The sequence below is a fragment of the Myodes glareolus genome, chromosome 16, assembly GCF_982192425.1.
Source record: "Myodes glareolus chromosome 16, mMyoGla1.1, whole genome shotgun sequence".
NCBI classification, from domain to species: domain Eukaryota; kingdom Metazoa; phylum Chordata; class Mammalia; order Rodentia; family Cricetidae; genus Myodes; species Myodes glareolus.
In genome coordinates, this window is record NC_142041.1 from 22,317,933 (window position 1) to 22,333,412 (window position 15,480).

At 44.1% G+C, this 15,480-nt stretch overlaps 1 protein-coding gene across 1 annotated transcript; it reads right to left on the bottom strand.

Annotated features, from left to right (window-relative positions):
• Positions 1 to 7,198: 7,198 nt before the first annotated feature.
• Positions 7,199 to 15,059, bottom strand: Tal2 (TAL bHLH transcription factor 2). Its single transcript, XM_048420335.3, has 2 exons — positions 14,407 to 15,059; positions 7,199 to 10,474 (listed from the first exon to the last, which is right to left on the bottom strand). The coding sequence occupies exons 1-2, from the start codon at positions 14,466 to 14,468 to the stop codon at positions 10,138 to 10,140; spliced, it is 399 nt and encodes a 132-aa protein (XP_048276292.2). The 5' UTR covers positions 14,469 to 15,059; the 3' UTR covers positions 7,199 to 10,137.
• Positions 15,060 to 15,480: the final 421 nt, after the last annotated feature.

The following is a 15,480-nucleotide window of genomic DNA, read 5'->3' on the forward strand; positions in this document are numbered from 1 at the left end:
ACATTTGTATCATGTGTCCACGAGGTGTATCCTGATGCCCCTGAGCAGAGTGCGGAGTAGGGCTGTCCCAGCTGTTACCCCTGCTCCATTTTGCCTTCTCTGTCATTTTTCCAATCCTTGCGTCCAGCTCAGTTTCCCTGCTGAGTGTCTCTCCTCTTGAAGTCAGAGCTCACATCCTCTCAGGGAGAAACAAGGGATATGTTGCAAGTTGCTTTCAAAATCTCTAGTCTGGGAAGGCAGGGAACGAAACAACCTCAGTCTGATAGAAGCTGAGTTCTTGAGGCCTCCGGTCCAGATGAAAGAGTCGGAAGCAGGCAGGCAAGAAGGAAGCTCATTGTCTCCTGGGAGCTTCAGGAGAAGCTGCTTCCCATGCATCCTTTCACAGTTGCTGTGTGGTGGCAGGGGAAGAGGAGCAAGGTGCCTAAGACAGACGCAGCATACCACGTAGACAAGGTACTTTTGTGCCTCCCCACGCAGATTTTAGTAAGGGTTCTGTTACAAAAAGTCTGTCTTTTTGGAGATATGTCAATTATAGTCAAAATGTAGAAAAAGAATGCAATTTGACCACACACAGAAGTGTAAGTACACTATGATTAAATAAGGTTTCTTCAATAGTATAGAGAAATACATTAATAAAACTCACATCAATCTCAATATTCATTGCATGGTGGAGTTTCTAACTGAAATATCTCACAAAGGTTCATCTCAAAGGTTAAGACTTGGTCCCCAGTGGATAGTGCTATGAAGATGTGGTAAAGAATTTAGGCAAGGGATCCTTTTGGGGGAAATTAAATCATATGGAGCTTGTGTTCAAAGGGTAAATTGGGTACCAATCCTCTCTTGCTCTTTGGTTCATTAGCCATGTGTTCCACCATGGTGTAATGCTTCAGAAGCCTAAAAGCAATGAGAACATGAGACTTTGGTCTGCAACTTCCAAAACCGTGAGCCAAAACAACCTTCCTTCCTTCTAAGTGGATAGACTCATGTGTTTTGCCACTGGGACAGAGGCTGACAACACATGCATCTTTATTTTTTCATTCTGTCTGGGGCTAATTCTTCTGTTTCCAGCCCAGGGATGTGTATTCTATCAGTTCGTCCATCTAAGAAAGACACATTGATCTGCCACAGACCTACTGGTCTAGGACTTCCATGTTCCTTGTGTCAGAGCTCCAGAGTGCAGATCTTTGAACCGCTTCCGCACTAGAACCTATTCTAGATTTTGGCAAAGTGAGACAGTAATATTTTTTCTATTCAAATTACATAACTTCTTCTCCATCTCCTCTACCTCCCACTCCTTTGTCTTTTAGACAGGGTCTCACTGTGTGGCCCTGGCCGAACCTTCAACTCCTTAATAAGTTCTTCCTTCTCTCCCTTCACAGCACACCTCCCTCCTCAAACTTTTTTTTAAATTAAAAACCTCAAAGATAGGGCCTTGCAAGATTTCATCATGAATTCAAAAGAACAAAGGCCTTGGAACACAATAGAGTTCTCTATGATTCAAAGTATGAAACCATAAATCCATTTTTAACCTTAAGATCAAAATTTTTTGTTTATTTGTTTTTGTTTTTTGTTTCTTGAGACAGTATTTACTCTGTGTAGCCCTGACTGTCCTGGAACTTGATCTGTAGACCAGGCTGGCCTCAAACTTGGAGATTCATCTGCCTCTGCCTCTGTCCCTGCCTCCCAAGTGCTAGGATTAATGGTATGTGCTACCACTGCTTGGCTATAATCAAAATCTTAGACAAACAAACACTATAAACAAAGCTGTAACATAAATGAACTATTGGGGGAGATATTTATCACTCACACCATAGAAAAGGGGTTAACCTCTTTCATATATAAATATCTTTCAAAAATTGGGAAGAAAAAGATAAACAAATCAAGAGAAAAGAAGGCAGCGACCGATCAAACATTCTGCAGAAACAGAAAAAGAAATGACCCAAGTGACCCATAGACATATGACGTCACCTTACTCGTGATGAAAAATGCAAATGAAACCACATTGAGAAAACATTTTTCTGACAGGTTGGCAAGTATCTCAGCAGCTGTCAACATGGTCTGCAGGTGACATTGTGTGGCAATCAAAACACCGGTGTCTCTGCTAAAACTTCATTGTTCTGCAGATGCGACGGACCTGCAAGCTCGGAAACAGACGTGTGTTGACGGTGTTCACTGCCCACTTGTTCGTAGCAGCAAAACTGGAGACACCCCAGTATCCCTCACTGGAGAACTGGCTAACTGGAACATCCGTACCCTGTTATATATGCAGATGTTAAAAGGAACGTTGAAAAGATATGTCTTGCAAGACTGTGGGATAAGAGATTTAGAAGGAGGGAGAAAAAAGAGCACACAGCTTCATTTGCACATACCCACTGATGTAGCTGGGTAGAATGGGTGGATGGATAAGGTAAGGGGAATGGCTGCTCCACAGGAGTCTTATTCAATAGAATGGGGATGTTTGTGTGTTTATTTTAGGACCTGGGAATTGAATTTAGGGCTTAGAGCATGGACCATGTGTTCGTCCATTGAGCTATCTCCCAGCCTCAGCACAATTTTGGACGAGTGAATTAGATCTTCGGAGATATTTTCCGAGGTCTCGTACAGGCACCACAGTTTTAGCTGAAATGGAAGTTAGGAAATCTAAACTACCTGACTCTGTCTAACCTTGTCCGGCTGCTCACTGGTGCCAATGAGAGGAGAGGGGAGAGAGCAGCCAGCTTTTACTGATATGACACCCCACCCCCACCCCCACCCCCACCTCATTGTCATTTAGACACTACACAGCTCAGATCACAGACATCTCATCATTCCAGGGGTTTCCCCAGAACCTTGTCTCATTGATGCCAGTGCTCTCACAATCCACTCTCTGTGCTGTCCCAAGATGGGACTCGAGGGGGTCCAAATATTCCAGTTTCTGGTGTAATTGTACCCTTACAGATTCACTGTGTGCAGGGAGAAAACGGCGCAAGGCCACACAGACAACATATATTCACATACGTGTCTATGCGTAAGGTAGAATTAAATCTGGACTTATTTAGTGAAATAGTAAAATATATCTGTACTGAAGTTATTACCTGACTTCTGGAGGAGATGCAAGTTATTTCAACATAGCACTCCGTTTATCCCAAAGTAGAATCTGGTTGGTCACAGTGGTCATGTGATTGTGTACAAGAAAGTTTTGCTGAACCCAAGAAGTCTAATTCTATGATCATTCTTAGACATTTTTTTTGAAGAAAGAAAATATTTATTTAGTTTTGTTTTGCATGTTTGCCCTCATGTGTGTATATGCACTACACGCAAACCTGGTGCCAACCGAGAGCACAAAGGGGCATCGGAGCCCCTGGAACTAGAGTTATAGGTGACTGTGAGCTGCCATGTGGGTGCTGGGAACTGAACCTGAGTCCTCTGTAAGACTCAGCAAGTGCTCCTAACCACTGGGTCTGAAGGACCCCAACTCGTTTTAACTTTAACCACAGTTATAACGTTTTGCAAAGGATGAACAGATAACAAGCCTAGTCAGGGCCTCCGGAGTGCTGAACAAATAACAGGCTTAATTCAGGACCTCCAAAATGCTAAGCAAAGATACTTGAAGTTAGGGCAAGGACAGCCTTATCTGGCTGCAAGACAGGAGATTTATGGACTAGCCATAGAAACAAAGAAAGAGAGGATTGCGAAGCGAGGTCTGAGTCACGTATAAAGCGGGGCTCTCACGAGTCAGGGGCTGTGCAATCAGACATCTAGTCGCCAGCCAAGGAAGGGGGGCAGGATAAGAGAAACAATAAACCGCTGAATAGTCCCCTCATTGTTATTTAGGTTAAGAATTTACCACCCTACATCTCGCTTCTGTAAACCTTGCTTTTTGCTCCCCTATAAAAACCCCTCACCCCCAACCTGTGGCGCGCAAGTCCTCCGAGAGACTTGTCGCCCCCAGGTACCTGTGTATCCAATAAACCTCCTGCTGTTTGCATCCAGCTGCGTGTTTTCGACTGATCTTTGGGCACGGGGTCTCTCCCAAAGGAAGACGCCCACGGGAGTCTTTCAGGTCATCTCTCCCACCCCTGTTCTATCCCTTCGGACCTAACACAGGTACATGGTTAGCTAACAAAAATTGATACAAAGATTTACAGCGAGCAAGAATGTAGCTTACAAGCGGTGAAGAAAAGTGTTTTTTGTGCAAGACCGGAAGTCCTCCCTTCTCTCCAACTCTGGAGAGCTGAGACCAGGAGAGAGGGAGAAATGGAGGGGCCAACCACGGGGAAGGGGACACAGTGAGTGTCTGATGTGGCCTGAGCTGACCTGCTTGCCATAATGGAGCAGGAAGGCAAGATGAGGCAGAACAGATCTGTTGGCAGGAACTGGACAAAAAAACCAGCAAACCATCTCCTGCTGGAGCCCAACAGTTGCATTCTGTGAGCCACCTGTGGTGCCAAAGGCATCGCATTTGGTACAACTGTCTGATTTCAGAGGTTTATTGGGGTTAACCCTGGTCTGGTGCTTCCGGGACAGGAAGCTTCCTCTTCCTAGGGACTTTGGTGCTTGTTTACCTAACAGTGTGTCTGGCTCGAATGTAAATAAAACAGTGTGACAAGTCACCCTGGCTTTATGTGATGCAGTGGTTCCTTGTAGAAACAGCTCAGAGTAGCATTCTGATTCAGCAGTGTGACCCCACAGTTATATTTTCTTAGGTATCTTGTGAAATGGCAACAATAAATATTGATATAATATGTGCATGTAATTAGGGCTGGGGATGTGGCTCAGTAGTAGAGTGCTTGACAAACATGTCCAAGGACCCAGGTTCACTCCCAGGACCACAAAAAGACATGCATATAATTAATAGACTACAATTAATGCTGTATTAGAAAATATAATATTATTATGAAAATTAGGTAAATTGTTGGGCGGTAGTGGCACACGCCTTTAATCCCAGCACTCAGGAGGCAGAGGCAGGCGGATCTCTGTGAGTTCGAAGCCAGCCTGGTCTACAAGAGCTGCTTTCAGGACAGGCTCCAAAGCTACAGAGAAAACCTGTCTCGAAAATCAAAAAAAAAAAAAAAAAAAAAAAAAAGAAAGAAAAGAAAAGAAAAAAAGAAAAAAGAAAATTATGTAAGTTGGTATACTAGAAGTTTTTTAGAAGTTCTTGGGCTCAGTGTTTGGCAGATACTGGAAACTTTGTCAGCCTTATTCTTAATATTACACTCACATGTTAAAATATTCATCTCTATAAGTCTTTGAAAAAGACTTTATATTCCAGAGATAAGGTCTCATTATGCTGCACAGATTGTGAATTCTGGAACTGAAGAAATCTTCTGTCTTACCTGTGACCTAGCTCTAATGGAGTGTCACTAAGTTCATGGACATACTTCTTTGACAAGAATTCTGATTATGTTTTTTCCATAGTTCTTTTTAATGATTACTTAGAACAAAGAATGAGATTGCATTCACTCTAGTCCACATTTGCAAACCTTCTCTAATGATGACCATTAGCAGTGGCCTTCATTAGTCTACCAGGGAAATTTCTCGAGTGGACATTTTTAAACTCTTGTAATAAACGTTACTTGGTAAATTGTGAACCCAACTGAAGCTCGTGCATAAATCCAGGGTCTTTAGAACTTCTTCGTGATAATCTATTAGAGAAGAAGAGAAAAGAAAATGAAGCCATGCATGTCTGTCTGTTTCTGGTCAGCTGCATGTAGGGCACAAGAAGACACTGGGCTGGAGAGACCTTGCCACCCCTGGCCTCCTGAGCTCCTGGAGGACCTCCTAGCCTTCCTGCTCCTTTCTCAACACCTGCTGCAAATCCCTCACTTTGCATCGCTATTGGACTTTCAGATCCTCCAGATCATCGGCGGTCTGGCGGAGGATGTGACTTTTGACCTTTGACCTAGGTCACCAGTTAAGCTGACCATTATCCCCAGCCCCTTTCATCTTTTTGCCTTTTTAGGGACAATGCCAGACACGCACAACTGAATGCTTCTGTTGGCCATCGCAAGCCATTCTTAGGTGATGAAACTCACAAGGCAGGTGCTGTAAGGGATGTTCTTGGATGGTAATTATGGAGCGCTTTAAAGAAAAGCCTTAGACTGTGTGTCTCAGAGAGAAAAGAAAAAAAAGAAAAGCCAGCCTGTGTGGCTTTATTTTAATGTCCTCTCTCCCCCCACACCCGCAGGGGAAGCCAACTGTAATTCTTGGCATGGATAGTCTTAGGATCGTTTTCACATTTTAGAAGTAGGGGCCAGTTGGAGGATTATGGTGAATATTAAACATCAGAGTCTATTCCTGTACTCAAGTGGATTTTGGTTTTTCAGAAAGAACAGGATATATACAGGTGTCTATAATATACAGCAAAGGAAAAGAGGGTTGTAAGTCAGATACGGGAGATGAGGAAGCAGTGAGCGATTGAGAAGAACTCTAGGACTCTATGTAAGAGGAGGTAGCCAGGGACTTGGTGACACAAGTCTGCAACCCCAGCCCTGGGGAGACTGAGGAAGGAGGATGGCCAGGAAGTTGAGGAGACCCGGTCCCTAAATGGGGAGAAAGTAAGGAAGGGAAGGTAGAAGGGGGTTACATATTAAGATCAACCATGAAGGGTTTAGTGTCTGAGATTTGATACAGAGGCAAGCAGAAGGAAAGAGAATGGGACAAACATTTGAAATCACAAGGCCACAGGAAGAAGCAGGAAAAGTGGATCACTGAGGAAAGCCATTCCATTGGTCCGTGCAACACATGCAGGGTTTGTGGAAAGGGGATAGGGCCGGGTTTGCAGGTGGCCTTGCTCTTTGCGGTGTCTGTCTGTATGGTAGGCGACACCCTGAGGGGTTGGCAGCAGGGAAGCCATATGACCACAGCTGTGACCTGGGGACATTTAGGAAGCCTCATGAGTCAGGTGTAGTGACACCTGCCTGTAGTCCCACCATTAGAGAGGCTGACACAGAGGGATCGTAAACTCAAGACTACCAGGGTCTTATGTGGTAAAACTGTCTAAAAGGGGAAAAAAGAAAAGAAAAGCTATGGGAAATAAGACAGCACGCTGCTGTGAGGACACAGGGAGACGGGAGAGATGTCAGCTGGGGATAATTCTTTTCTAGACTAAGGACAAAGAGTGTGGAAAGGGCTTCGTTCCACAGTGACCTTGAAAGTGGAAGACGTGGTGGATACTCTTTGTAAGTTTATGAAATTATGTCTAAAAGTAAAAGGACAATCATTTTTTAAATAATTTATTTGTAATAAGTTAACAGTTAAATAGCAAATTATGATCAATGGTTAAGAAATGACACAACATATCAACAGATAAAATCTTTGGTTGACACAGCTACTCACATTCTATAGAGCATGGTAATGTCATATCACAAAAAAAAAAAGCATTTGAAGATCACTAAATGTTTTGGGGAAAGGTTAACATAACGATAAGGCGCCTGCTCATTCTCAGTTCCAAGTACACAGTGACCCATCAGCGCCATGGACAGGTTAGAGAGAGGGTCAGGAGACAGGCGTCTGTGTCCTGTGCTGACAGCCCCGGAGACAAATCTGTTTTCTTCACTGTGCAATGGAGTAGTAACCCAGTCTATATTAAGCAAGGTCTTGCTTAAATGTGATTTCTAAACAGACCAAATGCTCATGTTAGTTCAAAGAACAGAGAAGCATAGTTAGAAAATTTGACTTAACTCTTCTGTTAGACTCAGATGGCCCATAAACAGATGTAGCATCTGATAGACGATAATGTGTTTGAACTCTGAAGTCTTATTACTAGGTCCATCGAAGGAAACCATAGAGGAAGTTTTGACTTAGCTTCCGGTCTCACACATATGGTGACTAGGTTTGGGACTACATGTGATTACAGCTGGTTTTTTGTTTGTTTGTTTGTTTGTTTTTGGTCTTATTTGTTGACAGTTGTGCTAATTTAATTCAACTTGATACAGAAAATTAAAGCTGAATAAATACTTTAAGGAGTATCTCCCATATAACATTGTAAAGGTTTGTTCACCTACGAATGGATTTCCTCTAGGGTTTCTTTAAATAAGTGTCCCCCTTGTTTACTGTACTGATGATGCAACCTCCTCACATCTTTTTGGGGTCCTTGTAGCATTTCAGTGGGAGGCCCCCTCTGAGCACAGACAAAAGCTCCAGCAATCAGGAGAGTGTGGTCTGTGTAGAGCAAAAATTTTGCATCTAGGGACCGAGGGCCTCCGTGCTTTCTTCATGTTCAAAGAATCTAAATAAAAACAAAGTCCCTGGGGCTGGAGAGATGGCTCAGAGATTAAAAGCACTGGCTGCTCTTCCAGAGGTCCTGAGTTCAATTCCCAGCAACTACACAGTGGCTCACAATTATCTGTAATGAGATCTGGTGCCCTCTTCTGGCCTGCAGGTAGAGCACTGTATACATAATAAATCTTTTAAAAATCCTTAAAAAAAAAAAAGGTCACTGTCAAATGTACTTTATTTAATGCCAGATGAGAGGGCAGTGTGACTTAACTGACAACTACCATTAAAACTTAGAAATGTCCCACTGCCTGGTAAACTGGGGGCAAGCTTGAACCTCCCGCAGCTGGTGGGAATGATATACACTCTAGGATGGAAGGAAGGACTCCAGCAGCCTCTGTGGTTCCCCGTCTCTATACTGTTTCTGTGAGGAAATTAACCAACTGAGGTTAAAGAAAGGACTTAGAGGAAAATTCATTGTGCTACAAGTGCATTGGCTAAATCGACCTTAATGATGTGGTTACCTATGAATAAAATACTTTCCAGAGGGGCATTTAAATTCTATATTGTGTAGACTCTCTAAATTCTTTTTTATTATTTTTATTTATTTATTATGTATACAATATTCTGTCTGTATGTATGCCTGCAGGCCAGAAAAGGGCACCAGACCCCATTACAGATGGTTTTGAGCCATCATGTGGTTGCTGGGAATTGAACTCAGGACCTTTGGAAGAGTAGGAATGCTCCTAACCTCTGAGCCATCTCTCCAGCCCGACACTGGAAATTCTTAATCACAATCCATAGATGCCTCACCTATGATTAGACGATCATAAAGCCAAAAGAACTCTGAAGGAATATAACTATCCCAGAGATAGACATCTGCATTTGATGGCTCAGCTGCTGGATTCATGTTTGTATTCAAGTTCCATGAGGACCAGAATGGTGTGGAGTGAGACTGGAGCATCCACACTGTTCCATGGTTTGCCGGATGCTACCCTGCCCCAACTTAAGACCCAGCCAATGCTCCCTGGCCTTCAATGCACTAGTTCATTAGAATCTGGTCCCTTATTTCTATTGTCTGCTCGCAGCAAAATGTGAAATGCCAATATTTGGATTTTTCATAATTATTGACTTGTGCAAGACTTAAGTCAGCAGGAATTTAGGCTGAATTTAAAGTTTTAGTACCCAATGTGTCAAACTAAGGGCTTTGCTCCCTCATTTCAGCTATTTTTAATAAGAAAACTATGAAGTCTAGCTCCTAAATTACCAGGGTTTTTCCTCGAATGAATAGAATCCACTATTTGGTTTCAGAGACTCAAATTGAAGCCAACATTATAAATCTGCGTTTTGTCCCTCCCCTGCCCCCTCCTCTTTTGAGGCTGGATCTCGTGTATTCCAGGTTGACCTCAAACTTACTATGCAGTCAAGTAGGTTATCACGACTCTATAGAGGTCGAAGGACATGGAGCCTTTCCACCCACAGAATCCTCACGTCTCTGCTCCAAAGGGACATCCCTCCAGAGATGACCCATGCCTCTCTGGGGTTGGTTTTCCACAGTGGCTACCTTTTCATTCACCAGTCTTAAGACTTCTTGTATCTACCCTCAATCAGACACATCTCCTTCTTCAAAGCAAACTTTTAAATATATTCAGAGCATCGGTCACTCCTCTGAGATCCAGTGTAAGAAAATCCTCAATACTGAAGTCATGAGCGAGGCAGCAGTTTGTTCTGCTGCTTTGCAATCGTCTCGTGCAGACTTACGGATCAAGTTCTTCTGCCGGAAGTCCTGGGGTAATGAGGCTAGAGCAACATCCCTCAAGTCCCCTTGCGGCTCTTAGCTTCTGCTCCCATCACTTCCTGCGTCACACCTCTCCACAGCACACACACAATCACAGACCCTCTTCAACTAGTACTGCCCCAGGGGCTGACGTCACAGCCACCCTAGGGAGCCTCACGGCTGGGGCCAGGGGAAGCAACTCCATAGTCATTGAGTAGAAGTCTTTCTTCCACGTCAGGCAGATGGGGCTCTTGGGGAAAGAGCCCCAGAATGTTTCCCTGAGCAGCTACTCTTGCTTGCTCTAGGCTTTGCTCTCCCAGGACCTTGACCAAGAAGTTGATATACCTCATTGCCAAGCGAAGCGTTTCATTTTTGCTCAGCTTCTTGTCTGGAGGGTGAGTGGGGATGAGTTTCCTCAGCTTGGCGAAGGCGCTGTTGACGCTCTGCTGCCTCCACCGCTCCCTGGTGTTTGTGAAGATCTTTCTGGTCATGTCCAGGTTCCTGAGATGAGAGAGAAAAGGGACTTTGGTGGCCAAGACCTACAATCACATGTTCTGCCAAGAGCCCGCAATGCTCGATCTTAAGTCAGGCTTTAAGAAATCCATTTTGAGTTTTTTAGAAATGTCTTGTTTAAGAAGAAAAAGGATGGCAGGAGGAAGGGCAAAAGAAGAACACTGTAGCCGTTTCTTCCTGACTGTTTAGAAGTCACCATTATAAAACTGCCTTTAATCCCTCCCTGCCCCCTTGTTTTGAGGTCGGATCTCATGTATTCCAGGTTGACCTTAAACTTACTATGCAGCCAATGATGACCTTGAAACTTCTGAATGTTAGGGTTATAGTCATACGTCACCATTTTTTGGTTTATGCATGCTGGGAATTGAACCCAGGGCCTCATGCTGGCTATGCAGCGCTGATTAAGCTGCATTGCCAACCCCATTACTTCCTTTATAACCTATCCCTCCCAGTTGACCAAAATCACTTACAGTATGGAATTGAGCACACACATGAATAAAGTATATATTTAGTCCAGGAAGTGTTGGGTGTGAATGTGCAGTGTGTCAAGAGCTTTTTACAAGAGAGCAAAGGTGCTGGGCCATGGTGGCACACGCCTTTAATTCCAGCATTTGGGAGGCAGAGGCAGGTGGATCTCTGTGAGTTCGAGGACAACCTGGTCTATGGAGTGAGTTCTAGGACAGCCAAGACTACACAGAGAAACCCTGTCTCAAAAAAGCCAAAATGAGAGAGAAAGAGAGAAAGAGACAGAGAGACACAGAGAGAGAGAGCCCAGCCTCTTCCTAATACCATCTATAGGAGTCTTTACAGCATAGCGTAACACTCCCTACACATCCTGGGATCAGCTGCAGCTGCCTGTCAGCTGCACCATCAGTGGAGTGAGCTGTAGGGTGTAGTGCTGTGCTGCTAGTATGTCATGGACCGAGGTGTTCAGTCAATTATATGTGACGTGTCCTACTGTCTTATAAAATTGACTCTGCATTGGTGATTTTTGACCACTGTAGGCTAAGGTGAGTGTTTTGAACACTTTTAAGGGAATCTGGTCTGAGCAATCTTCTATAGGTTAGGTGTGTCAAATACATTTTCAGTGTGTATTCTTAACCTATGGCACACGCTTGAGGAGGGCTCAGAACTGCATCATGAGTCAAGGCATGGCTTTGTTGTACTGCTGGACCCTCAGGAGCAAGCTGCTTTTGTTTATTTGAGGGAGGAAGATAGATTCTGTAGAAACAGAGAAACAGCACACTTTACAAGCAGGCTTCCAAGAATACCACACCTTCCTGTAAAACAGGCCTGTGGACTAGGTCTCTTCCTGTTTAGAAATGTGCACTGCCCCATTATCCTGTATCTAGCCTGAGACGTTTCTGAATATTTTGGCCTTTGGTTCTACAATAGAAGTATGCTGCCAGAACGCTACCCCAACTATACCTGAAATAGAAACCCAGATCGAGGGGACTTGAAGACAGAAAGGAAACTCTTGGGTTTTGTTCACACTGGAACTGGCCAGAACTGGGGGACAAAGTTGTCTTATCAAAAGAGGGTTTAGCTCACTGCCAAGTCAACTCTAATCCCAGGGGGAGTGGGGGTCCTTTTCAAGCTGAGAGCAAAGAAGATTAGGCAGGGTTAACTGGTTATGGTGTTTTTCTAAGACGGCTGGAGTCTATTGTACTAGACAGACAGAAGGATCAGTTAAAAAAGAAAGAAAGGAAGGAAAGGAACTAAAAAAAAAGAAAAAAGAACAAAACTCTTCTAAAAATGTAGGCTGCCATCAGAGGGATGCTTGGTAATTACTTGTTGATTTAGCCTCGAGTGTTTGACTCTCCTTCTCCATGGGGGAAATAGAAATCAGTAACTTAACAAGCTGGAAAAGCTCAAAATAGAGGCCACTGGAAAATCGCTGCACTGTACTTCTTAAATCAAAAGAAAATTGCATTTAGTGTTTTTCCAGTTGCAAGGACTGATTGCCGCTAATCTTGATTTCAGAGCAAACTAGGAGAGGGGAAATTTCACACCAGATGCCATGGGTAGATGGTGAAATAAGGGCAAACATCAGGGTCACAACCGAGGCCTCCTGCTAGACTGGGGTTCATTAACTTTTTTTTTCATTTTTGCACCATGAAGCTTTTTGCTGGCCCAGGGAAGTCTGGGTTTGCAGTCCTCTCAGAACAGTGACTTTAAGTATATATTGGTTCCTATGTCAAATTTTTAAATGTGTAAGTTAAAATAAGGCGACACAGAAAATAATGAGTCCCACTTAGTAGTTATTAAAATACTGAAATTAAAAATGCAGTGTGGTAATACATTTGCTTAATTTTTAACACATTAAAAGCTACACATGCCACCATAGTTTCTAAGAAATGACATTTGATTTTTTTTTTAAAAAGATCCACAGCATTTGAGATGTGAGATGCAGGTATCTGGGACTCCCACTAGTGACAGACATACCCCTACTGTTCTGTCTTAGAATAAATCTTGTCTTTATTATATTTGAAATCATAGTATCTGGGCAGCTACTAAATTAAATACATAGACGCAGATCATTCCCTGTGTTTATGTATTTAATGCATTTAAAATCATTATTCTGAGACAGGAATAAAAATGGTTTTCTTTATTTAGAACCATGTGAATATTAATGTACTTTATCACCTATATTTGTAAATAGAGGAAATACTACATTTAGAATAAATAGTACTCGAAAATAAAGATATAATATCTCCCTATTCAAGTTCATAGAACTTTCGAATTCTAGCCACATATCCCTGGGTAGGAGGGTTATAGACTCAAGCCAGGTATGAGCTTTAAGTGCTGGAGAGATGGCTCTGTGGTTACCATCACTGACTGTTCATCTATGGGACCTGGGTTCAATATGGCAGTTCTTAATTATTTATAACTCAAGTTCCAGAGGACCCTACCCCTTCTTCTGGGTACCAGACATGCGAGTTGTACACACACACACACACACACACACACACACACACACACACACACACAAATTTTTAATTAAAAAAAGATTTCAAGGTCTGTCTGAACAACTAATTTCACTATGGTATGGGTGCTGTAGAAAGCACCTGAATGAACGTTATGTTAAATACACCATGAAGATAGAACGTACGACCTCTTCCTGTGGTCAGCAGCGGAGGTAACACTTACGGACGAAAACGACTTATGCTCCTAGGGAAGGTGTCCACTGTTGCTAATGTGCTCTTCCTGGTCCACAGTTCCTGGACACAAACCCCAGACCAACTGGAAAGGGACAAAACTCTGCAGCTAACAACGCTACAGGGTTATCCTCAGGTCTACAGGCTCATACAGCAGTATGATATATAACAATAAATAGTAATTTATTGTTATTATCATTATTCCCCTAAGGTAGTCAGTTTCTCTACTGCAACTCTATCCGGTGTATCTGACTCTTCCTACAACATTTTCTTGGAAGTGCAGGTACACCATAGAAAGGAAGCTGGACAGCCGTTTGAAGAGCTAGATTGGGAATGGAGTCTAATAGCTAACCCTAGGCACGGCTCCTCTCCGTTAAGAAAAAAGTACCAAGCAAAACTTAAGACGGGACAGCTACAAGGTGTGTGGGGGTAATGAGGGTGGCAGGTGGTGGGAGGTGAGGGAAGGAAATGAAGTAGATCACAGGCTATTTGAAAATGTTACAATGATATCGAACCCTTTTTATGTTAATTTTAAAAGTTTTCCATACCAGTTTTGAAAATATTAAAAAGTAAACGGCACAAAGATTTCCCATCTATTTAACCCATCCCATTCCCCATCTACTGCGATTCTGAGATGTACACTTCACGCTCATTCAACATAATCATACACTCAGATCTTAGAACTCTCTCTACAGACTATCGCGTTTGTCTCTCCTAAGCAACCACACGTAATGCTCGGAGTGAGTCGAGCGCACTGGATACCTTTTTGTGGCGAGCGGACTGAGGCGGTCCCCTTCAACAACTTTCTTGAGTCCCGGGGCCATCGCGGCCGAGGCGCACTTAACACCGGTGCCTCGCAGCCTGCTCGCACTTGACGTCTCTGCTCTTTCTGTCCAATCTGCGGCTTGTCTGTGAACCCTCTATCTATTTCCCAGCTATCCCTTCCCCACTCTAAAAAAAAAAAAAAGTTAACTCATCTCACCGTGGCAAACCTGCCCGATACGTTATTTCGGGAGTCTGGGAAAGCATCTAGAGGTTGAAATTTCACAACGGCAAGGTATCGGAGGATCGCTAAGAGAGATCTGGCGGCGGCATAAAGACCCCCGGAGATGCTCTGGGGTGCAGGGGACTGGCGCTGCGTTCCAGCTAAAGCGACTTGGACAACACACGTGCCTTAGGAGGCTAGAGAGGCTCCCTAGTACCGCGCCACTGCCTCTGCCCCGCTAAAGTTCCCTGGTCACCTAAAGAGTCCCTTCAGTGGCTGCTACCAAGTGGCCACATCTCTCTCTGTTCTCTGTAGTAAGCCCGGAGCCCCCCTTGCTTCTGCCCACTCCCGCTCGCTTAGGTCAACGCACTTCTTGCCAGGAGCTGGTAGCCCACGCTGTCACAGTGTCTGTCGCAGTGTCTGTCGGCTGTCCGTGTGCGCCCTCGCCTGGACCCAGAGCCTCTGCCACAACCTTTATAGGACACCGCCCTTTGTCTGGCGGCAGGAGGGGGCGCTTTTCGCAGAGGACACCCGCCAGTTACTCCCCGTTTCGCCGCATCAACCCTCCCTTGTGCAGCGGCCAAACAGCAATATTGGAAGGAGGACCCCTCTTTGTCCGAGGCTTTAGGGGAGGGAGCACTGCTTCCAGCCAAGCACCCGAAAGCTTAGAACTCTTGCTAACTCTCTGGGTGCTTCTTCAAATCCCAGCGCAGGTGTCGTCTGATCCCAACGCCCAGCTCCAGACCCGCTAAATGAGTTTTGGGGGAGGCGGCCTGTAACCTGCAATTTTACCAAATATCGCCAGGAAATGAAGACACACGACGAAGTTTAAAAGCACCGCACTGGAGAGA